The sequence below is a fragment of the Cucumis melo genome, chromosome 4 (genome assembly GCF_025177605.1).
Source record: "Cucumis melo cultivar AY chromosome 4, USDA_Cmelo_AY_1.0, whole genome shotgun sequence".
Taxonomy (NCBI): domain Eukaryota; kingdom Viridiplantae; phylum Streptophyta; class Magnoliopsida; order Cucurbitales; family Cucurbitaceae; genus Cucumis; species Cucumis melo.
In genome coordinates, this window is record NC_066860.1 from 14,493,908 (window position 1) to 14,518,192 (window position 24,285).

The window sequence follows — 24,285 nt, forward strand, 5'->3', positions numbered from 1 at the left end:
TAAAACCTACTTTTTTTTTTCTTTTAGTTTTCAAAAATTGATTTAGCTTTTAAAAACATTAAAGAAAAAAAAAAGTGAATTACAAAATAATTATATTCGTTTAGATAAAAATAGTGCTTATTAGTTAATTTTTTAAAACAAAAAACAAAATCCAACTGATTATCAAACATACCAAATGATAGGATTTTAAAGTTCTACCAAACACTATGTTCATGAATTAATTAAACATAAAAGTGATAGTTCATGTACTCATCTGTAATCATACAATGACTAATACACTGAATTCCATTAAAACTTTGCAGCTTACAAAAGAACATACTCACGAGAGAGACTGCACAACTCTACTAGACAAACCATATTAGTTTAGGGTAGGAGGGTATTTGAGGAGTTTGTGGGTTCCAGTAATAAAAAAACACTAATTTTATGCCTTATTTAGTCTCCAAATTTTACAACTCTTTTGAAGTTCACTATTTGGTCCTTGCTCCAAACGTTGGGTGAAAATAGAAGAAGAAAAAGAAGGGTGGTAGTATTAAGGATAAATGAATTAATTATAGAAATCCAGTCATAAAAGAAAGCATATTAAAAAAAGGAGTTTAATCTCTAAACAATGACAACAGCTGATATTTTGTCGTATAGAGATCAATATTAAAGAGAACCCATCTCAAAGATGAATAACAATTAAAAGAGATATATATATATAATACAACGAGAGACATTTGTTGAGAATAAAATAATAAAAATGTTGTCCATTTAGGGAACCCAAACCCATTTATCATAATTTTAAATTCCTTCACTCTTTCTTCCTTCATGTGTTTATAAAGTGCAATAATCATAATATGAATCCCTTAAACTGAAAACTGAAAACCAAAAAGATCAGAAACAACAATGACGGGGTCTGGTTCTCCTTGCGGAGCTTGCAAATTCTTGAGAAGAAAATGTGTAAGGGGATGTGTTTTTGCACCATATTTTTGCCATGAACAAGGTGCTACTCATTTTGCTGCCATTCATAAAGTGTTTGGAGCAAGTAATGTTTCTAAGCTTCTTGCTCGTCTTCCTATTACTGAAAGATGTGAGGCTGCTGTTACTATTTCTTATGAAGCTCAAGCTAGGCTTCAAGATCCTATTTATGGCTGTGTTTCTCATATCTTCGCCCTCCAACAACAGGTTCATTATATTCATCCATCTTAATTAATTCATTCATTCCCAGCTTCTTTTTCTGTTTTTCGATACCTTATTTTCTAATTAATGGCTCAATTCAAACAATATTAATTCGTGTTTCATCACGGTTTTAACAAAAGTTTCCTGCTTTCTTAATTGCAATTTCTTTGTTATGGGGTATTTTTTATTAAAGAATAAAATTATATATTTGATTTGTAAATCCACTTCCTCAATAATGGGTTTCTTAGATTTTGAAAAAACAAATGTAACGAAAGAAGGAAATTTCACACACACGCAGACATATATATGGGTAGGAGTGTAGTGTGTTTATTAAAAGGTAAAATTTTAAAAATCAAATGTTTATTAAATACAGGTTAAGAAAAAAAAATTATGTTTTAATGTTGAATATTAGTTATTGAAACCCTAATTCAGCTTTATGTTGTTTGTTTATTGAGTTTTTGGGAGGATAGCTGACTGATGTGTTTATTTTCAGACATATGATAAGATTGAATTTACCATAACTCATTAGCTTAAATTTTTGTTATTTGTTTTTCCAGGTTGTGAGTCTTCAGGCACAACTTGCTTCTTTGAAGGAACAAGCAGCGGAAAGCATTATGAACGCGTCCAGTAACGTGGGCGGGGTGAATGAGAAGATCAATAGTAGAAAGGTTCCTTCTCATCCCCAAGATCTTCATAGTTGGTTTCAGTCGGAGCAACCAAATGTAACACTTGAGTTCAACCCAAACCCGACTCCGAATAATAATTGTGCATCAAACACTAATTATTATGATGAGAATTATCGCATTATGGTGAATTCACAATCCAATGGGAACTATGAGAATCATCACATTGCAAAAATGGAGGAAAGTGGATCATATGGAAGCTTTGAAGAAACCTCAGGGTATTCGATGTATACTCTCGATCAATTGCATTCAAATGTTCAACAATGGAGCTTCAGTGATTCAGCTGATGATTTACAATCAGTTGCTTTTGGCAATAGACATTGGTGAAAGAAAGGGGAAAAAGAAAAACAAGAGTTGCAATTGAAATTCATAGTTTTGGAAATTATTGATGGAAGTTCCTCTCTATTTCTTTTGTACTCAACAAAAATCATCAATTTTGGAATGACATTTTTAATGGAATCGAACCATCGACCTTTCTTATATACTTATGTTTTTAATTGACTTCAAATGCCCAGTTTATAAAATGGAAACATGTGATGCAATTTCATTGACTTGGAAATAAAAAAAAATGTTTTATTATTGTCAATCTCATTTACAAAATGAGATTTTTCTACTGAATTAGGTGATTTTCACCCTTTATTATAAAGTAAAATGTATGGTAATTTTGAGGGTTTTGAAGGGATAGGGTAAGGATAGAAAAGCATAATTAAATCTAATTAGGGAAAAAAGAACATCAAATTATAGGGCCATAGGTGTACTTGATTTGAAACATTATTATTAATTTTCTATGACACACTTGAATAACGTTAGCTAGCTAGCTACTATTACTAATGTAGATCCCAAGACAAGTTTCTAAAATTCTGTCTTTTCACTTTTTCTTTCCCATTTTTAAAGCGTATTGATAGGGAGATTTAATTCTCTCACCATATGCTCGGACAAAACCTAATTTCTCCTTTCCTCAGTCAAATGTTTGGCAAAAAGTTGCAATAGAATTGAAAAAAAGAATTCATATATACATAAGATACTATATATATCTGTGTTTGTATTGATTAAATAAAAACTTTTGGACAATTAAAATTTGATAGTATTATTTGTAAAATTAGGTAGAATTGCATATGTAGTACTATGAGGTCCAAATTTGAAGTGAAGGTTTGGGACATCTATTTTAACTTATTTGTTTATTTATTCAGTGAGGATGTTATTTTGGGTAGTTTAATTAATTAGCTTTTCATTGCTCTTATGGTTTATCATTGATGATTTACAATGGGTTGAGCTACGATGTTAGACTCGATATTCAAGAGTTTTGTAAGCCATTTTTGGAGAATTGAGCTTGTTTTTGGGCCAAGCCAAGACACTCATGGGCCTAGTTTCTTTGAGCTACATGCTGGCCTGCACACCTACCTCTTTTCTCTTTCTCCAAATTTCTCTAAATCTTTAGGAGTCGTGGTTCGAAATCAAATTCTTCATAATTAAATGCCTGTGGGGGCTTATTTGATGGGGTTCTGATGTATGAAAATTATAAATGTCTGTATCAAGGGTGCATGATTTGAGAATCTAGATTTTTTTTCTTCATACTTTGCACTTCTAATTCAATTTCTTAACTCTATTGTTTTTTCATGACAATAATGTAAAAATGAAAATTTTAATATTCAATAATAATAATTTTAAGTACAGTTGTATTAACATGAGAGGTAAAATTATAACTATTACAAACCATTCATAAAATATAATAAGTCATGTAATTGAATGATGTTTACGAAAGATTCAGTTAAGCAACATTGAAAGGAGTCTAATAGGTTTCAAAATAAGCATAACCAAAAGGATCATGCAAAAATGAAATTCAAGTAAAGTTACCTTTAGCCATAGTTATGGTTATGTTGTCTTACTATGATGCACAAGCAACGTATTTTCAATCACTTTTATTAAAAGAGTTTAAATAAAAATGAGTATTTTTTAGGGGTCTTTTCAAAAATATAAAAAAGTGGCAAAATATTTACACTGTATAGAACACTTTTAAAAACAGAAAAAGCCTACAGGCCTACCGTGTAAAATACCAAAAATGACCACTAGAAGAAATCTGATCTTTAATGTCAGGTGGAAAAAATGAAAAATGGGCTTTAATGTCGTTTTTCAAAAGGCGGATGTTTAATGTCGGTTTTAAACCGACATTAAAGATAGAGCTTTAATGTCGGTTTAAAACCGACATTAAACACCCTGTTTTTTTAGAACTGACATTAAAGCCCATTTTTATTTTATTTTTATTTTTTAATTTTGTAAAAATTCAACTTTCTCTCTCTTGCTTTACTCTTTTCAGAAACCCTTCCACACACGATTTTTCATCTTTCTCAAATTTCTTTCACCCTTCTCAATCTCATCACTTTCTTCCCTCTCTTCTTCGACAGCTGCCGCCACCACCACAGCATACATCAGTTTCTTCCATCCCTATCGTCGTCTGTGTCCTGTCGTTGTGCTCGTCGTCGCCACCACTGTGTCCAACCGACCCCTTTCTTCGTCTGACCCCTTTCTTCCTTTTAAAATCTGTATTTTTCTCTCTTCTTAATCGATCTCATACATTCTTTGGCTCTTTATCAGCTTCCAATCTGTCTCAGCTTTAATTTGTACATTACAAAGAGCGGAATCACAAAGAGACGGAAAACCCAAAATAAACCCCACCGCTGTGGCCACGGTGCCGGACGACAACGATTCCCTTAAAGAACGAGTGAAATGCTGTATCATCATCTGGGTATATCATCCTTCGGCGAAGAAGGGAGATTTCAGCAGGCAACGGCGTATGGTCAGGCCGGGCGAAGCAAGAACAAAGTTATGTTTATTAAAATAGAAATTGTAGAATTATATACTATTTTTTGGGAGGCAATATTTGTCTTTTCTAGAGCAGCTTTAACCTTATACTTGGTATTTGACAATCAATCATTCAAACTATCTTCAAGTTAGGCAATTGGTAATAAAAAATTACTAATCTTACGTGCATCGGTATTTAACCTACTAATTAGTAATAACCCATTTAGCTTTTAATTTTGTTTGTGAATTTTGCAGGCCAAACTCCGAAGTCCTTCGTGGTGGAAAAGGTATTTAAATCAAAAGGAGTTGGAAGAGAATGAAGTTGCTAGAAAGAGGTTTAAAAAAACATTAAGGGAAATTTCATATAAACCAGCCTGCCAAATCTACTTTCTCAAGTCAGGATGATGCCATTAAAAAATTTTAGGGTTTTATTTCTTTAGCAAATAGAAACCATTCTTCAGGGGTAATTTATTAGAATAGCTCATTCATTTTAGTATAGGAAAATTATCGCAAATTCATTTTAGTTTTAGTCTGGGAAATATTTTAGCCCTTTTGTTTGATGAAAAAGTTGGCATGGATTTGCTCCATGGTTTCTAGGTCTCTGTTCTTGTCATTCTTTTCCCTCTTATAGACATGAATGCTTGCAAGATGGGAACTCATTTTTTTGTTAATTTCACACGGAGGATGTTCTAAAACGAATAGTTACAAGCAAAAGAGTGCAACTAATCGATAATAGACACATAAATTTTCATAGATCACTAATACTACGTTAGCTACGTTATTGGTTAGAAAGAGAAAATGGTCAGAGGTTATTGAGGATATAGTTTGTAAGATAAGCTAGAAATCTAACGTTTTTTTTTATTGACTTGAATCCACCAGATCAATAATGTGCTAGAGCTTTGTACATAAATAGTTTTTGATACTTAGGCATACCAATAATTTATTCATAGTAGTGTTTATTTATTTATTTTTTATTATTATAGGATGTGAAGATTGAACTTCTAAATACCTCATACCATACATATTTGATGGTACAATTGAGTTTTGATGATTTAAATTTATATAATCTTGAGTTGTATATATTATGTTTATAATCATCTATATGTGTTTTTTGTGTGCACCAAATGATAATAAAAACAATAAAATTGACAAGTTTTTAAAAAGAATCAATAATAATACAGAGAAAATAAACAACATATAGGATAAAAGTACATATATAAGCATGCTATTACAAAGAAGGTATTTGAAGTACATATATAAGCATGCTATTACTTAATAAGTATGTTTATTAAGTCGTCAACCTTCAATTTTGTAGAAATTTTTATTTTTATCCTGAGAGTTGTTAGCAATATTTCCTTGTCATATTCCAAATTCTCAATCTGTTTTTCATGTAGATAAAAAATTAGCGCCTGAGTAAAGTAGGCTCTGGAAAGGATGTGCACCACTTCGAATTTGAATTTGTTTCTTCGGTAAGTTGGTAATTTCCACTTTTTGGTCATTCATTATTATTATCTTTTTTTTGTTGTTTTCATAATATGTTGCAATGACTGCATTTTGAACTAATTTTAAGTAATAGAATATGAAGTTGGTGATGTCCTTGAGGTTCTTCCTAGTCAGAGCTCAGCTGCAGTAAATGCTTTCATATTGTAGTTATGTTGTTCAAATCAGATTCTTGTTTTTTATGGCTCTATTGTAATAATTGTTGTTTAGCCATAAGAACAACCAAGAGATATATTATTCTCTTATTTGTGTAATCAAGCAAATCACAAGCACCAAATAATATGTAGGAAATTGATGGTTCAAGTTTAAGATTCAGTCAACTGTTTGGAATTGAAGGTATTATTCAAAAAAGTTTATCTTACCATGTTTCTCAATTTGTTTTTTAGGAAGATTTGAATGAACAAGTGACAATTTATTTGTCTATTATATATTATAGCATGAAATGATTTTGAGTTGTCTGCAGGTGGCTTGTCTACTCCATTTCAAGTACAAGTCAAAACGTTTGAATAATTATAAAAAGAATGATCAGTTTGATTGATGTTGTACTATTATTGATGAGTTGTTTTTCTTCATTTTGATCTTGTTGTACTATCATTGGGCTGAAAGTTTGATTGATGTTGTAATCCCACAAACTCTTTTCGAATGTGATCATATCTTTACCTCTGATTTGTGGTTCTATTTTATAGTTACGATATGCTTTCCAGTGCTATGAAGACTTCATATTCCGCTTTGTTAAGAATTTTGGTCACTTAGTTGGAGATTTGATACAGGAAAAGCATTGGTCTTGGCCCTTTTGGAGAGCTTAGGTACTTTTATAATAATTATTGATATTTAAACGGGAACTTCAAAGGTGTTGCTTGAGGGCTTATATAGAGGGACCTTTTACAGGTATCCTGCACATCCTTTTACTGATGGAAGATGGATGTTTCTCGAGATTGTTGAGTTTCATTGCTATGATAAATACATGTAAGTCTGAAGTTTTTTATTTTTCTTGATTTTTAACTAATATAGTCAATCGTCATCTTCAGTTCTCTTATGATTTACTTAAATAGCTATAATGACTGTTGCTTTAGTTAATGTAGTTAATCGAGGAGTGAGTTTTTAGTCTCTTAATTTAATTTATTGGTAATGAGAAATGGAAATATTTATGCTAACTCATGTTTTTAATTTCCTTAAAAAAAAAAGTTTTGGGTTCTTTTGCATATTCTGATTGCTGCCATCGATCCATCTAACCACCCTCAGACCCTTCCACATTGCGCAATAAAAGTTATGTTTGGTAACCAACCATTTGCTTTATTAATTAGTAATCAAATGTGAATATTTTTACTAGCAACTAGGTCATAACATTGTTCAACCATCTTGATGTCTTTTATAGGGAGCTGTCACTAAACAAATGACTGCAATAGAAGAAATGGTTGTAAGTGAGTACAATTAGCCAGACCCTCATCTTTGTGACAAGATCTTGAAGATGGTCATTTGTGAAGCGTTCTAGTTTGATATTAATTGCATTTTTAGTTATTGCTCTCTCAATATATTCTTTTTCTTTTTTTCTTTTTTTTTCAAAGAATGATCAGTGTATAATAATTAAGCTTCATCATTTCTTTATGTTTGGAGCCAAGTTGTATGTACACATTATTAAGATTTCATTTTGTATATGTACAAGTAAAAGATTTCATTTTTAAATATTTGGTGTCATACAAAATGGACAACAATGCAAGGATTTAATAAAAATAAATTTGAAAAAGCGACATTAAAGACAACTTTAATGTCGATTAAAAAAAAATTAAAGACATCTTTAATGTCGGTGAAAAAACGACATTAAAGATGTATCATAAGTGACATTTAAGACATATTTAATGTCGGTTATCCACCGACATTAAAGATGAACCGACATTAAAGGACTTCAATAACACCTTCAAAGATGTCGGTTTATAACCGACATTGAAGGCCTTTAATGTCGGTTTATAACCGACATTAAAGACAACCGACATTAAAGATGTCTTTAATGTCGGTTATAAACCGACATTGAAGCCAAACCGACAATAAAGCCCTTTAATAACGCTCGCAAAGATGTCGGTCGCCAAGTGACATTAAAGGCCTTTAATGTCGGTTTTAAACCGACATTAAAGGCCAGATTTCTTGTAGTGGACCCATCAAATACGCCATCAACAACGCGCGCGTAATATATTTGCGATCGTTTAGATTTGGCTATTGTTTGGTACATGATCGTTTAGATATGGCTACAATTTATTTTTTCAATTCTATCGTTTAATTTGGTTACACGATCGTTTAGATTTGGGGACCCAAATCTAAACGATTTTTTTTTTCAAAACTTGGTACACGATCGTTTAGTTTTGGCTAAACGATTTTTTAAATTCTTTTGATACACGATCGTTTAGATTTGTCTACCGTTGATTTATTTTTTTTTACACGATCGTTTACATTTGACTACTCCAATCTAAATGATTTTTTTTAAAGATTTTTTATACATGATTTTTTAGATTTTGCTATTTTTTTGTACATGGTTGTTTAGATTTGGTTATCTAAATTTAAACTACGTAAAAAAAGAAGAAGAAAAGAAGAAAGACGATGGAAAGATTAAACGGCGTAAAAATGAATAAAAAAAGAAGAAAGACTATGAAAATATTAAATGATGTAAAAAAGAATAAAAAGAAGAAGAAATACGATGGTAAGAAATCACAAGGAAAAAAAGAGGATAAGAAGAAAGAATATGGAAAGATTTAACGACGTAAAAAAAATAGTTGGAAAATAAGAAAGATGATGGAAAGAAATTGCAGAAAAAAAGAAAAGAAAAAGAAAAAAGACGATGAAAGAAATTGCAGAGGAAAGACGATGAAAGAAATCGCAAGAAAGATGATTTCATCGCGGAGAAGAGAAGAAAGATGGAAGGACAAATCTGAATATTTAAAAAATGGCTATCTTTATGGGCTTTGTTACACAGGCCGTAAATAGTTTGGTGTTTTGTTACATGTATGTAAGTTTCCTTTTTTTATACACTTTTCTCTTAAGTCAATCCAATAAGTTCTAAGTTTTCTAGCTAAATTGACCAACGAAAAAGAATGAAAAATGTTATTAAACTAAAAATAAATCATGGTATATGTGATATATATTTAAAATTTCTACCATGTTACCATATATATTAATATTTAATTTATATATACTTGAGATCATAATAGATAGTTCATCAATTTTCACATGGGAAAAATGTAAGAAAATAAATAAAATCTCCTAAAATGAAGAAAATATTAGTTTTAAACAAAGAAGAGAAAATAGATAATTAAAAAAGATGATCTGATAATAATAATTATTAAAAATCTCTAGAAGAAAATAAAATAGAAGAATGAAAAATACGTATTTTAAAAAATGTTATTGTGATTAAATCAAAGACGTATTTGAAAAATGACTCAAAGAAATTTATTTCAAAAATTCATTTTTATTAATTTTTCATGGTTTGAGATGGTTGCTGAAGTTGGTGTCGGAAGTTTGCTGATGGAGTTATTAGAAATGACATCCAATAGTCGGCCGACAATGGTCACCAAGGGTGGTGTTCGGAGTTGGTCGACGAATTTTCTATATTAAATTAGAAAAAAAAAGTAATCCATGAGCTTGAATAATGTTTACTAAATAGTGTAAGAAGCCTTGGTGAAAACGATCATTAATCAATGGTGAAGATGGTCAACGGTCGCCAATGTTTAATTAAGACAATTGGTTGGTCGTCGATCATCATGACAATCAGTCACCAAAGGTCATGGCTATTGGTGATTGACCATCATAACAAGAGGCATGACATTGATAATTAACGATAACGATTGGTCACCATCGATTAAGATGTTCACCTGACGATAGGGGTGTTAAACACACACACACGCACGCACACACACACACACGCGCGCACCCCCGCCCGCACGCACGCACACGCATACGCACACACACACACACACACAAATTTCCTCCAACCCGCACACACACACGAGCGCGTGCACACACACACACGCACACAGACACACACACACAACTGATAGGGTTCATTTTTTGCCAACCCGAATACTTTGGGTTGGTCCATAAATTTCCTCCAACCCGACTCAACCCGGCTTATGTACACCCCTACCTGACGATAGAAATGTCCAAAGTTGTAGGTCACCAACGATCAAAATGATTGGTCATCGATGATCGATGATCGACAGTCAAGACGATCCGAATAAGACGATAATCAAGATGATATGGAGCCGACAGTTAAGATGATTGGTCGTCGTGACTATCGATCGGTCATCATGGTTGATCATCAAGTTGGATAACATTTGTTGCCAATGATCATCAATAATCAATGGTAAGAGGTTGAAGTGAAATTTTTTCTAAAACATATGACATTTAATATAAAAAAAAACATATTCCAAACTCATGGGTTTGGTTTCTTAATCCCGGAAATTTTATTCCAATGGTCTAAACATGAATTTGACTTCAAATGTCAAACCTCCTTAATTCCAAACTCATGGGCCAAACACCCCCTTAATCCTCTTCTTCACTACCATTTAAAATTTTTAATTTTTACAAATTCCCTCCATTTTCTCACTCTATATAATCATTATTCTTTTTATTTCGAGATAACCATGGAAATAGCAAAATTGTAGATAATAACTTAAAAAATGTCACAAGGCAGAAATAATAAGAAAAATAGGAAAATCGTCGGGCGCCCCATTTTTTAATTATTTTAAACCCGGATATACCCCTTGTTATAGAATAATTAATTAGATTTAAAGTACAATGTATTTGAACAGATTTGATATGAGACACGATATCCCAGATTTTATAAAGATAGTGTGTTTTGAAAATAACCTTCAAATTTAATAAATCTTAACTAAATTTGTTATTTTGTTGCTGGACAAGATTGCAACATCCTCCTCTGTAATAATATCAAATATCTCTACAAGATCTCGTGTTTGTTAGATCTTAAACAATTTATTAACAATATTGGAAATTATTATTAAATAATAAATAATATATATCTTTAATAACAATTTGAAATTATGTTTTACTAGATTCTCGGGTTTGTTATATTTTAAATAATTTATTAATAGTATCGGTAATCATTATTAAATAATACCTAATATTTTTTTTAATAACAATTTGAAATGATATTTTAGATTAGATTCGTTAATTTCGCGCATATTATGTTTATTCATATTTTTCTACTGCTTTTTATTTTTTTTTAAATTCTATTTTGTGGCAATTATTTATATTTCAAAAAATAAATAGAAAATATATTATATCCATAATATACGAATATGTCCATTTTGTATATTATTTTGAAATACCAGTATTTATGTTATATTCATTTTAAGTTTTAAAATCTATGTTATTTATATCTATTTTTAAAAAATATTTCGAAAATATGCATTTTTATATTATTTTGAAATATTAGTATTCATGTTATTTGCTTTTAAGATTATAAATTCTGAAAATGAGTAGTTTTAAAATTTGTAATCATTATGTTATTAGTTTAACAATTTTTGTTGATTAATTTCAATCTTTACGGCACATCCTTTAACATTAGTTTTCGAAGACAATAGTAGGATCATAACAATTTTTGTTATGGCTTTACAACAAGTAAATACTATTTTGGATGGTAGATGAATTGAATCTTTCCGGTATCTTGATTATCGTGTTGTTGAAGTATACGTTCCATTTTCATCTTTGTTTCAAGAATTTGTATATTGCATTCAAGGTAGACTTTTCCCATCTTCAAATCTTTCCGTGTCTCATTTTACTGTTTATTGGGATGACTGCAACAATCCAAGCCTCATTCAAATTGTTGAGGATAAGGACGTGTCTTGACTTATGTTAGTTTTGTCAAAATTTCCTAATAATTATTTACTTATGGTTGTTGACTCTGTATCAGCTGGTGCTGCTGGAAATGTCTCGTATTTGAACACCCATATCTCAAGATTCACATCATGACATGGTGATCATTGATGTTGATGCATTTGAATTGTCGCCTCCTAGAATACCTATTAAAGTGGGATTAATGTTTAGAAGTAAATCAACATAGAAGAAAGCTATCTATTTGCTTGCTGTGAACAATAGTTTTGAACTCGTTACTATTAGGTCCAATCATACCTTGTTCGATATTCATTGTAAAGATTTGTCTTGTCCTTGGTATCTAAGTGCTTCTGTATTAAAAAAAAAAAGTGATATTTGGATAGTTCGTAAATACACGGATACCTACCAGTGTGCTGTTGACATCGTTAAAAGTGATCACAGGCAAGCAACATCTTGGATTGTTTCTAAGTGTACGAAGTCATTTTTTAAAATGAATGACAAGGCTCGATGTCATCCTTCTGATGTTATTAATAATATGAAGATTCATCACGAAGTGAAAGTAAGCTATGATAAGGCTTGGAGAGGGCGTGAGATTGCATCAAATTCCATTAGGGGTACTCTGGAGGCCTCATATGCCTTGTTGTCAGCATTCTCTGATGCAATGATCCGAAACAACCTAGGTATACAAAACAACAAGTACACTATATTTCATTTATTTGAAATAATAACACTTGGATAATATATAAAAATACACTGTAATTTACATATACTTTCGTCAATTTTTAACAACCTCTCATTTTTTATTTCACTGTTTGTAGGAACGTATACAACTGAAGAAGCAGATGAGGAAGGTCGGCTTAAGTCTTATTTAATGGCACTCGCTGCTTTAATTGATGCATGGAATTATCACCTACCAGTTATTTTAGTTGATGATGCAACCATGAAGAACAAGTACCTTAGTACGCTTATTTCTACCTGCACTATTAATGGTGATAATCAAATTGTGCCTCTAGCTTTTGTTGTTGTTGATTCTAAGAATGACTTGTCACGGACATGGTTGTTTCGTAATTTTAAAATCGTTTTTGGAGAAAATAATGAATTGGTATTGTATCTGATGCTCACAAAATTATAGAAAATGGGTTTATTGCTATGTATGAAACGACTGAACATGGATTATGTGCATTCATTTGTACAAGAACTTGAAAAAGAACCATAAGTCGCTTTTGATTGACGATTCCTTCCATAAGTGTGCTAGAGCATATACCCCATTGGAGTTTGAGTACTATATGAGACAACTTGATCATCTTTCTCCATCAATTAGATGTGAGTTGGAAGGGGTTGGAAGACATAGGTGGGCTAGGGCATTTTTTAGAAGAAAAAGATACTCTGTTATTACAACTAACATATCTGAAAGTATGAATTCCACTCTGAAAGAAGCACGAGAATTGCCTGTAATTGGACTTTTAGAATCAATTCGTAGTTTGGTTAAAAAATGGTTCTATGAACATCGTATCAAATGAAATTTTCAACGCATAGAACTTTCAATATATGCAAAGATATGATTCGAGAAGCTTTAAGGAAAAGTCACTCAATGAATGTAAGTTATTTGATTTTTGAATAATAATTGCAAAATTATGTATGCACTTATTTGTAAATGACATTTATTTTAATGATTTGCATATAATATATATATATATATATATATATATATATCCTATGAACCAACATGAATTTGAAGTCCACCATTGTAAGGAACAATATGCTGTCAATATTCGTACATGCTTATGTCGTCAATGGGACCTCAATATGATCTCTTGTTCCCATGCATGAATTGCATTGTCTATAAGGAATCTTCATCTGCATATGTACATTGATAAGTTCTACTATATTTCAAATTTGCTAAGCTTGTACAAGAAGGGAACACGCCCTATTGGTAGTGTAGACCAAATTAGGAATATGTACCGAGGTGGCAACATTGGACTACTTCCACCGCGGGTTAAACATCCAGCTGAGAGACCTAAAAAAAGAGGTTTACTTCATTTTTAGAGAAAAAAGCTACTGTTTGTTGCAACAGGTATGGTTAAAGAGGTCATAATTATAGGTTTTATAAAGAACCCATTCAACGTTAAGTTACAGTTTTAGTATTTCCCTTAGTTCTTAGCTATCATTTTTAAGTACTTGTTATTGTTATGAAATTGTCTATTCTTCAAAGTGTTCTCTGTTATCAGTGGAGTTGCCTAGTTGTTTCAAATAAATTTGAGCTTATGTTGATTGAAATACAATGTATTTCTTATATTTTATAGCCACCTAAGTATGTTGACTTTGCAATCATACTATATTGTAGGTTATTCATTTTAAATTCAAGTATCGTTCTTCTCAAACTAAATACATTAAAGTCGTCATAATTTGAAATTCATGACATATATTATCGTATAGGGTCAAGATACATAATATATAATTTGTAACCATAGTTGCTTCTGAATATTTATCTTATTTGTAAATCTAACATATTGGTTATTTTGAATGGGCAAGTTATACGTTGGTACATAAAAGACATGTTCAAATTTAACAATGTTAAATACATCCTCATTATCTGAATAAGTTGGGATATGCACCTGACCACAGTATAATTCTTATAATACAAATATAATGTATTTTAATTCTTTTACAAGGTGAGAACATCGTGTGGATTTGGAAAACACAAGGTACTTACAGACCACTTAAATAAATAGATGCATAAAGTTCATATCTAAAACATAAGTTCATAAAGTTCATATATCTAAAAGTAATCATAGATTTCAGTTAACTAAACAAATTTATAAATCCAATGTAACTTAATCTATAAACCAAAATGTAAGTCCATAAATCTAATATTCTCATAACAAAAAAGTTTAAAATCAAAGTATCAAGCCTGACTCAGATGCAAATCAAATGATGGCATGTGTGAAGGTGAATTTTCTTTCTCTTTGTTTAATGGACCCATTTTCTCTCATACTTCATCTATCCATATTCTTGATGTCACTAGCTTATCCTCTCTATACGGTTTATCATTTGCTCTGTTCATTCATTTTTCCTTATCTTCCACCATCTTTACCAATTCTTCCTTTGTCGTGTTCAACTATCATTCATTAATAGGATAATTAATTATAACTTCCATAGGATAATTAATCCTTTTTAGTATGAGATATGCTTACATATTTTAGCCTTTGTGGATGGATTATTCTCGTCTATATTTGAAAGTCTATCCTCACTTGACAACCTTCCTTTAACCTATAAGTTTTAAGCAAAAAAAAGTTTAATTGTAATATTTTGGGAAGTGTGGACCTGACGTTCATATCAGTTTAGGGTATTACCTTGGTCTTTTGTGGTCATTCTTTGATTCTGCCCAAGGTTGGTTGCACTTTCTCCATTATTTTTGTGGTTGAATTCAATGAAGATTGATCCTATGGATACTTCAGTATTCCTCAATAATTAGTTACCATAATTATAAGAAGAGAACAGAGTTGTATGCAATCAAGATACATAAATTCAGCATAATTCAATGCCAATAAAGCAGCCTTATTGTACTAAGTAATGTGTAGGCAAATTGTTCGTCCAACAAGCAAAAATATTGAACATCGTAATTGAAGTACACATTATACAATTCACTATGTCAAATACAGTATGATTGAACTACAGATATTATTCATTTCACTAACAAAGAAAATGATACCACAAATATTCTGTAATTCAAATACACAATTCTTAAAAGTTACAAGTCATTGATGATAACAAACAAATGCCATTAATGATAACAAATTTATAATTCATTGATGATAATAGAATCTTTTCTATGTAGACAGAGTTCACAAATACTCTATAATTGGAATTCAAAATTCTTAAAAGTTACAAGACTTTGATGATAACAAACAGATGCCAATCATACAATACTATACCATTCTTGTAAAAGTTTCTTTTGTTTTCTTCATTTCATCATATAACACTTTTTCATCAATTGACCTTATCAGTCTGTTGATTTCTTTTTTATCATTTTTTGTGCCATATTACAATTATGTACACATGCTAGTTACTAAGATCTATTTATAACATTCTAAATTTTTTTACAATATTTGGTTTATTTATTTACCTTGTATAGTGAGCCATCTCCCCCTTTCCTTTGTTGCTCAGTTGTTGTCTCTAATGTGTTCAATTTATTTGATCCCCCATTTGTCACTTCGAAAGTTTGGTTTTGATTTCCAACCATGCTTCCATTCCCTTCGTCGTCTTGGTCATCATCTGTTCCTAAGGACGTTGGCTTGGTTGATCCTAAGTTTATTTCTTCATCTTCTTCTTTTTCTTCTTCTTCTTCTTCTTTGTCCTTCTCCACTTTGTCTAGGTGCTCTTCAAAGTCTCTTGCTCCCTGCATCCAAAATACAGTATATTTTACAATCCTATTAAATATACACAACCAGACAAGACCGTTTCAGTGTATATCACATGTTAACCATATACTTGTTGGTCTGTCGTGCGCTTGAAGAATTAGCTTGCCGACTCTTCATTTTTTTTAATAATGTCGTTTAATTTGTTTCCTAGCTTCTCAACCTTTCTATCCATCTTCAGCTCTACACACTTCAAAAGTTCCCCACTTCATCAAGTGTAGCAAGCATAGGGAAGACTTCAAGATATTAAAAAAGAAAAAAAAATATTTTCAAACTATCAAAATAGAGAATAAGTAGAGGTACTAATTACGTATTGAAGAATTACATACCGTGGGTGAATAAAAAACCTTTTGCTTTAGGTCCTTCCACTTAGGATGTGTGTTTGCAACCCAATTAATAATTCTAGAAACTTCATTCGAAATCCTCCTTGCAAAGAAGTTCGGCGAGGTACTCAACATTGGGATTACCTCGTATGCCCAAGCAAGGATTGGGAAAATAAAGCCTCCCATTGAAATCCCAATCTGCCCCTTACTAGACACACCTCTATTAAAAAAACTCATCATCATCAACCATCAGGATGTAATCCCACTCTATACTTAGGCTCTCTTGTTTTGGGATCAGGAAACTCTCAAGAAAATACAACTTTGCCATATTTAGGTGGTCATCATTAGTTCCAGCAGTGCTTATGTTGAACATAACGTTTAAGTACTGTCTGGTCACAATTTTAAAACTCTCGAAGTACACTCTCTTCAATCATCCACCTCTTTAATATCTTCCTTTTTAATTTTTAGTTCTCCATGACTGTTTAGTCCATTTACTAAGGCGAACTCTCTCAACCCAAATTTAAGCACCCTCCCTCCTATTAAAAACTTCAGTTGGCTTGTTTTTTGTTTGCACATCCTTTGAATTAGGTGCAACAGTAGTTGAGAGGATTGGTTTGTTATTGAGACGTCAAGGAAATGTCCAAAAATTCCTTGCCTAAATCTATTAATTAGTGTATCTCCAAGGTTCTTCTTTATTTTATCAATTACTATAGTCTTAGCTTGCAAATTAATCTTCAGAGGTTCATTCCTCATTTCAAAACACATCAAATATACGGAGTCCTAATATTGATATGTAATAAATTATAAGTTATATAAGTAAAAGGCCAATCATATTAAATAGAAAAATGCAATGAAACAAGATTTACATGTTGTTGGTTAGACTTGAGTAGAGCAATGCACAATTAGTTTAGAACAATGCAACCTAGTCAACCATAAAAGTTAGTCTTATACAGAACAATGCAATACAACTAAATTTGCATGTTGTTGGTTAGTCAGCTAAAGAACAATGCAACAAAATTAGATCACAACAACTTAGCCAGCCAGAAAAGTTTGAATTGAACAGAACAATGCAATGTAAAACTATCAGCCAGTGAAACAAAACAATGGAACAAAATTTATAAGTTAACTACACTTCAAAGTATCCCACCCCATAACGTATAACACTGTAACCAGAATACACAAATACATTATAATTTACCACGAATAGATTCAACAGATTCCATAATAGATGGGGTCATAAACAACAAATGTTCATGAATACACTGTAATTAAGCCTAAATACAGCGTATTTGATACCAAACAAAAACCACATATATTATGTTCTACATATACATAATTTAGACTACTGTGTAATCTATTACACATACCTTAGTCTTTTCTTGTGTCATTGGTACTTTTCCTTTTCATCTTTTATCCTCTTGGACCTTTTTTTCATTTTTAGCACTCTTGATCTATTTTTTGTTATAAACAGGAAATTGATTTATATATTCCATATAACTTTTATATTTATCAGAAGTTATAGAGTGTTACCTTCTTTCCCTTTGTTGTATCCTTTTTTCTCTTTCTATTCTCTATAAATTCTTCCTTTGTTTCAATTTTTTTTCGTCCTTGAACTACATTCCTTATTCACATCCATCTCACCTTGTCCTTCTTCATATTTGTCTTGTTCTTCTTGTTCATCTTGTTCACTTTCAATATTATTCTGTTCAGCAAGATTTGTTAGGTAAAAGTTATATTATTAATTTACTAAATATAGTACATTTTATTAATTGAAATACAACAACATAGACAACATACCTTCTCTTCCTTCTTTGCTTCTTCATCTTCTTCTTCACGTGCCCTTCTCATAAATTGCCTTAGAAACCTACACATAACTCAACCTAAAAAATTTGTCTGTATTTCTTAGAAAATCAATTTTAATAAGACGGATTACTAGGTTCTTTATCCTTGGTTTTTTCTTCACAACAGTCTCTTCCTTTAGAGGTTCATTACTCCCCCTTCTTTGAAGATTTTGGACTTCCATGCTTACTTCCCGACCTCTTGATCATTGGATCTTCTGGTCTCTGTTGCAGGTATTCATACAAGAACTTATCAACATTTACAACTTTTGTTTACATTAATACCTCATCGAAACTTGACAAATATTCAACCTCCTTTCTTAATGATTTTTTGGAACCAATAATTCTAGTAGCCCTTAATCTATCGCTGACTTTTATTCTTCCTTCCCTCCCCCCTCCTTTTTTTTCATTTTTAATTTCGCTATAAATTATAAGAAAAATAAACATTTTTAAATATAAAATCAATTTTTGTTGTTGTTCATAAGATCAAGGGAATATCCTTTGATATATTGTTTCAGTAACTTAAAAGAATAATTTAAAAGATAAATAAAAAAGTTAGATCCACAAATCACAAGTGTATCTTTATATAATCTATAATAAAAAATGGAAAAAAATTCTACACTTTAAATTTTTCGTTCTAACCTTATAAATAGTTCAGAGATCACCTGATTGTGATTTATGATAATTTAGATTCACAAATCACAGTTAATCTTGCTCTGCATGCCACAATCACGAAGTATAATAGTGTTGAACATAAATTTCCCTAAGCATCAGAACTCAACTGAACGAAAGAATAATTGCAAAAACAAACCTTTGGGCTAATGAAAAAGCTCACCTGAATCTGGAATCATTTTAATGAAGAAGCTACTTGGCAAGAAGAAACTCTCTTGCTTTGTGCCGAATGTATGAAGACTTTGAAGGGTTTAAAGAGGATGAAGCTGGAAGCTCTAACTTTTCTGCAACTGGTGGAAGACTCTGAAGGTTTAAAAACCTTTGAAGGTTTGAAGGGGATGAAGTTGGAATCCTTTTGGGTTTGAAGGATTTTCCCTCAACGTTTGAATGCTTGAAAGAGTTTTAAGGGTTTGAAATGTGTGAATGGCATGAAAAGCTTGATAACGTTTGAATGCATAAACCATGTGAATGCTTAAACGCTCATGATTTTGAAGAAAATATGAAACATTTGAGAAATTGGGTTTTTCATGTTTTGAATTTGGAGCTTAGATAGTGACAGATCTCGACTTTTAGGGGGAAATTAGAATTTTGATAGGTGTTAATTGAATTGATTGTGTTCATAGGGAAAAATTAGTGGATAGATGTAATCATTCTTTTTTGGGAGTTTGAGTTAATTATGAGGTATATGTGGTTTGTGGAATAATTGTATTTGGGATGCAAGTTTTTCACTTAGGTATGAGCATTTAAGACATTGTTGCAGCATTTTTTTACACATGTTTTGATTTTGCTATTTTATCAATTTAAATTAAAATTTGCCATTTATCCAAAGTAAACTTTCTATTTTGTTATTCTTATAGTCGATCCTTTTATTTTTTATTTTGCATTTGTTAATCCCGAACAATCTCCATAAAATTAGAGACCCAACCCAAGTTATCTTTTCTATTTGTATTGGTATGTTCGAGTAATTTTTTTTTTCTTTTTTTTTTTAACCATGTGGAGATTTATTTATTTTTAGTAATGAAATGAATTGGAGGTGAGGTTTGAACTTTTTGACCTCTATCTTGAATGTTAAAAAATGTTTGACTTATATTAGTTGAATTGTATGTTTATGAAACCCACCATTGAATTGATTAATATATAAAGCTATGGACATTTATTATTTTTTTCATTAATTCAAACAATAGATTAATTAATGGGTTTCTTTTAAAACTATAACTAACCAGTAAAATATTTACACTGTATAGAACAATTTTAAAAATGGAAAAGCCCACAACAAAGAGAAATACCAAAAATATCCCGATCAATACACGATTTATCGGCCACATGCGCGCACGAGTAATCTTATTCTAAACGATCATGTACTACCGTCTAAACAAATGATCTACGATCGTTTAGGGATGATACATAATTGGGTATTTCTTTTTAACGATGGGAAAAAAAAGGCTTCAAATTAAAACGATTGTGTTAACCATGGAAAATGATCGTGTAAATCGTGAAAAATGATCATGTTGATTATGATAAGTAATCGTGTAGTCCAATATAAATGATCGTCAAAACCTTAAAATTTAACAATCGTGTTGATTATGCTAAACAATCGTGTTAACCATGCTAAATGGTCATGTTGACTATGGTAAGTGATCGTTTAGATCTTAAACGATGGGAAAAGACTTCAAATTTAAACGATTGTGTTGACAATGGTAAATCAACACAATCGTGTAGTTCATTTTAAACGATGAGAAAAATGCTTCAAATTTTAAAGATCACGTTGATCATTTAAAATGATATTTAAATGATCTTGATATTCTTGAATATGAGGAAGATGAAGAAGAATAATAAAACAATCATGAAATAGCTTCAAAGAATCTTGACGAAAATGATGAATATGAAATAAAAGATTTAAATAGAAGAATAAATCATTTAATAATAAAATGAAGAAGTTAATTTGGAAGATGAGATGAAGAAATCGAGAAGAGAAGAAATTGCAAAGAAGGAAGAAGAAGAAGCAAAATTGACGAACCGGCTACAATATTAAAGGGTAAATCTGTACATTATGAAAATATCTTACTGACTTCATGAATTTTTGTTTTTTGTTACATCGGCTGTAAATATTTTTGGGTTTTGTTACATTTATTTAAATTACCCTTAATTATAAAAGAAGTAAAGAAGTGAAAATAAATACTTATGTGTTTTGTTTACTAATCATCCAATTTTGAAATTTGAGCTCCTAAATACTAATTTTAGCTATAAATTTAAAAAATGGAAATGATAGAGAATGACAAATTAAAATATAGGTATTAGCAACCATGTTATCGATGTTGTAAAATTTGCAAATATGATAATTTTGAAAACAAAAATCATGTAGAATAAGAGAGTCGGATTTTAATTGTTTTTATTTTAGAACTCCCCTCAATTTAAATGAGAAATTGCCATAAATAGGCCAATTTTGGAGGATAAATGATTTTTAGGATTGAATTTGAAAAAATTGAGTTTTAGGATAAGGGTGAAATGTCAAATTTGTCCTTAATGAATTTTCCCTTCCCTTCCCTTCTCTTTAACCTAAAACAAAACGTAAGGAAAGAAAAATTTCGTTCAAACCAGACCTCTCGATCTTTAGCCTCTCAGTCTCTCAGTCTCTCTACCTCTTTCAATCTCTCTTTCTCTCAATCTTTCTTGCGATTTCATAGTATATTTAGTTAATTTTGATCAAGTTCTCGTGATGTTCGGTAAGTTTTTATACTTTTTGCTTTTTTGTTATTTTTTTTCTCTGAACCGTGTTATAAACTATGTTATATATGGTTTTTTTGTCCTCTTCTCATGGTGGAACATTTGAATCTTAATTGTATAAACCTAATCTAAGTTTTAATTGTTTCAAATTGATTTTAGAGTTGTTTCAAACATATTAACAAGTTATTTTTTTACATCTCAAAAACATCTCGTAGATATCTCGTAGCTTCTTAAGTTCAAATGCTTAATTTCAAATGAATTATATACTTGTGCTTATGTGATTTAGCACTAGTAGAAAAGTGGCCTACGATGACAGTTAAATGCTGTCATTAAAAGCTTTCATGACAGTTTTTTGCAGTCATTGATGTGGTAGTCATGGAAAGTATTTTATGACAGTTCTCCAAACTGTCACGAAATGGGGTTTTTCATGACATAGAATAAATGTCACGAATTCAATATCTTATAACAGATTATAACTGTCATTATTCATTTTCGATGACAGTTAATAACTATCATTGTTTATATTTTATGACATCGGATAACTATCATTGTTTACATTTTATGACAGCGAATAACTGTCATTGTTAATATTGTATGACAGATATTAAATGTCATTATTTATCTTTTATAACACTTATTAATTGTCATCATTTAACTTTCCATGACATTAATTAACTGTCAATAAAACTTTTTCGATGACAGTTTTTTTTACATTTAAATGTCATAATTTTGTTTTTAGTCACTGTTTTTCTTGCACTATTTTTTATTGAATCCTGTTTTTCATGTTGCGCTGCCATTACACATACCATTACACAGACCAATACAATCACATATGGAAAGGAACGGTGAACGCTTTAATATAAAGAAACATATACTTTATAATATCGCTTTAAGTGTTGGTACATATATGGTTTGTTACGAACAAGCTATTTAAATAACTACATTTAAACCATAAGTTTTCCTACCAAACCTACAAAAATGCCTCTACATCAATGAATTGCCGCAAATATGGCTCCGCTGCTCCAATGGATTCTGGCAAAACCTAGTAAGAAAATAAAAGGAAACAAAATTGATTCAACAATATAGCACATTCACTTCAACAACGCAATACACATTCACTTCAACAATACATTACATACACACTTCAACAATAGTAACTTCTAAGCTTGGCAAAATTATGCTACTGTTTAAGTACACAATGCACAATTTCATCACTAAAAATGAAATCTACAAATTCATCCATATGAAAAAGAAGAAAAACAGAATCGCAAATACCAAATTCAGCTCACAAACTCAGCTAAATGAATTATAAAACTTCACACAAAGTCTAAAACAAAACATATTACAGGCAACACATAAATACAAATGAAAAATGAAAACATATTACAGGCAACACATAAATACATGGAAGCAAATGAAGAAAGTATTAAGAACAAAGAGAAAGTGAAGAGCTTACTTCTTCTATTGTAGACAACATATGAAGAAAGAGATGAAGCAAGAGATCAACTGCAGAAGGAAACAATGTGTGCCAAGGAGTACTGGAACCAACATGAAAAATGGTGGTCGTTGTCAAGTTACTATGATATTGTAAAAGTTGAAACAAAGAATCTCTTTGCTATTTCAAAAGATGGAGAGGTTAATATTATCAACCATGTTGTCATTTCCTTAACTCATAGGATGTAACCTCACATTTACTAGGCAAAAAAGAGTTTGAAATTAACTCATTTATTCATTCCCAATGTGCAGGACGGTTGATGTTCGAGTTGCCAAAGATCAATAGAAAAAAAAATTCTGAAATATGTTAAAGAAAATTTGATAGATTTTGTTATATATCGTAAACAGTTTCAATTTTTTTACTATATTTAAAAATTCTCCTAAATTAAAATTCAAACTTAAACCTACATAAGTAAAATGATATTTCAACGTAAAAGTAATAAAAAAAATTATTGAACACATTAATGGAAGACAACTGACTAATGACTACACCATGTCGGGCCAAGCCCATAAACAAAGCACATTCCTTAGCGGCCCAAAGAACAAATTTCTGTAGCCCATTTTTGAAATGGTCCAATTTTGTTTCCTTTTATTTGTTTGCACGTGCATGGTATTTATAAAATATCTACGTTCTCGAGCCGTAATAATTTCGTTTCTACAATGTAAATAAAGCCTTTAATTATTTTTGGATGTTGTAAAAATATAGCAATTCATATCATAACTTCTTCATAATATCTCGGAACTCAACTAATTGATTCAACATTTTAACAATTCAATCCTACTAATTTTAAAATAACCAAATTATTAGTTTTCATTTTCCTCAACGATGAATTTTATT

General features: G+C 30.8%; 2 protein-coding genes across 2 annotated transcripts; both read left to right on the forward strand.

Annotated features, from left to right (window-relative positions):
• Positions 1-864: 864 nt before the first annotated feature.
• On the forward strand, positions 865-2,270 carry LOC103489890 (LOB domain-containing protein 29). The gene is made up of 2 exons (XM_008449223.2): positions 865-1,164; positions 1,716-2,270. The coding sequence occupies exons 1-2, from the start codon at positions 886-888 to the stop codon at positions 2,166-2,168; spliced, it is 732 nt and encodes a 243-aa protein (XP_008447445.1). The 5' UTR covers positions 865-885; the 3' UTR covers positions 2,169-2,270.
• A 10,198-nt stretch (positions 2,271-12,468) lies between these two features.
• LOC127148929 (uncharacterized) lies at positions 12,469-13,498 on the forward strand. Its single transcript, XM_051083362.1, has 3 exons — positions 12,469-12,658; positions 12,797-13,080; positions 13,175-13,498. Exons 1-3 carry the CDS (start codon positions 12,469-12,471, stop codon positions 13,496-13,498), a joined length of 798 nt encoding a protein of 265 aa, XP_050939319.1.
• The last annotated feature ends 10,787 nt before the right edge of the window (positions 13,499-24,285 follow it).

What these genes read in the sequence shown, in the direction of transcription:
- LOC103489890 (XM_008449223.2), top strand. Translation starts at nt 886, where the DNA reads ATGACGGGGTCTGGTTCTCCTTGCGGAGCTTGCAAATTCTTGAGAAGA. An exon ending in TCTTCGCCCTCCAACAACAG is followed by an intron (nt 1,165 to 1,715) that starts GTTCATTATATT and finishes TTGTTTTTCCAG; the next exon opens with GTTGTGAGTCTTCAGGCACA.
- LOC127148929 (XM_051083362.1), top strand. Translation starts at nt 12,469, where the DNA reads ATGAATGACAAGGCTCGATGTCATCCTTCTGATGTTATTAATAATATG. An exon ending in AATGATCCGAAACAACCTAG is followed by an intron (nt 12,659 to 12,796) that starts GTATACAAAACA and finishes CACTGTTTGTAG; the next exon opens with GAACGTATACAACTGAAGAA. An exon ending in TTGGAGAAAATAATGAATTG is followed by an intron (nt 13,081 to 13,174) that starts GTATTGTATCTG and finishes CATTTGTACAAG; the next exon opens with AACTTGAAAAAGAACCATAA.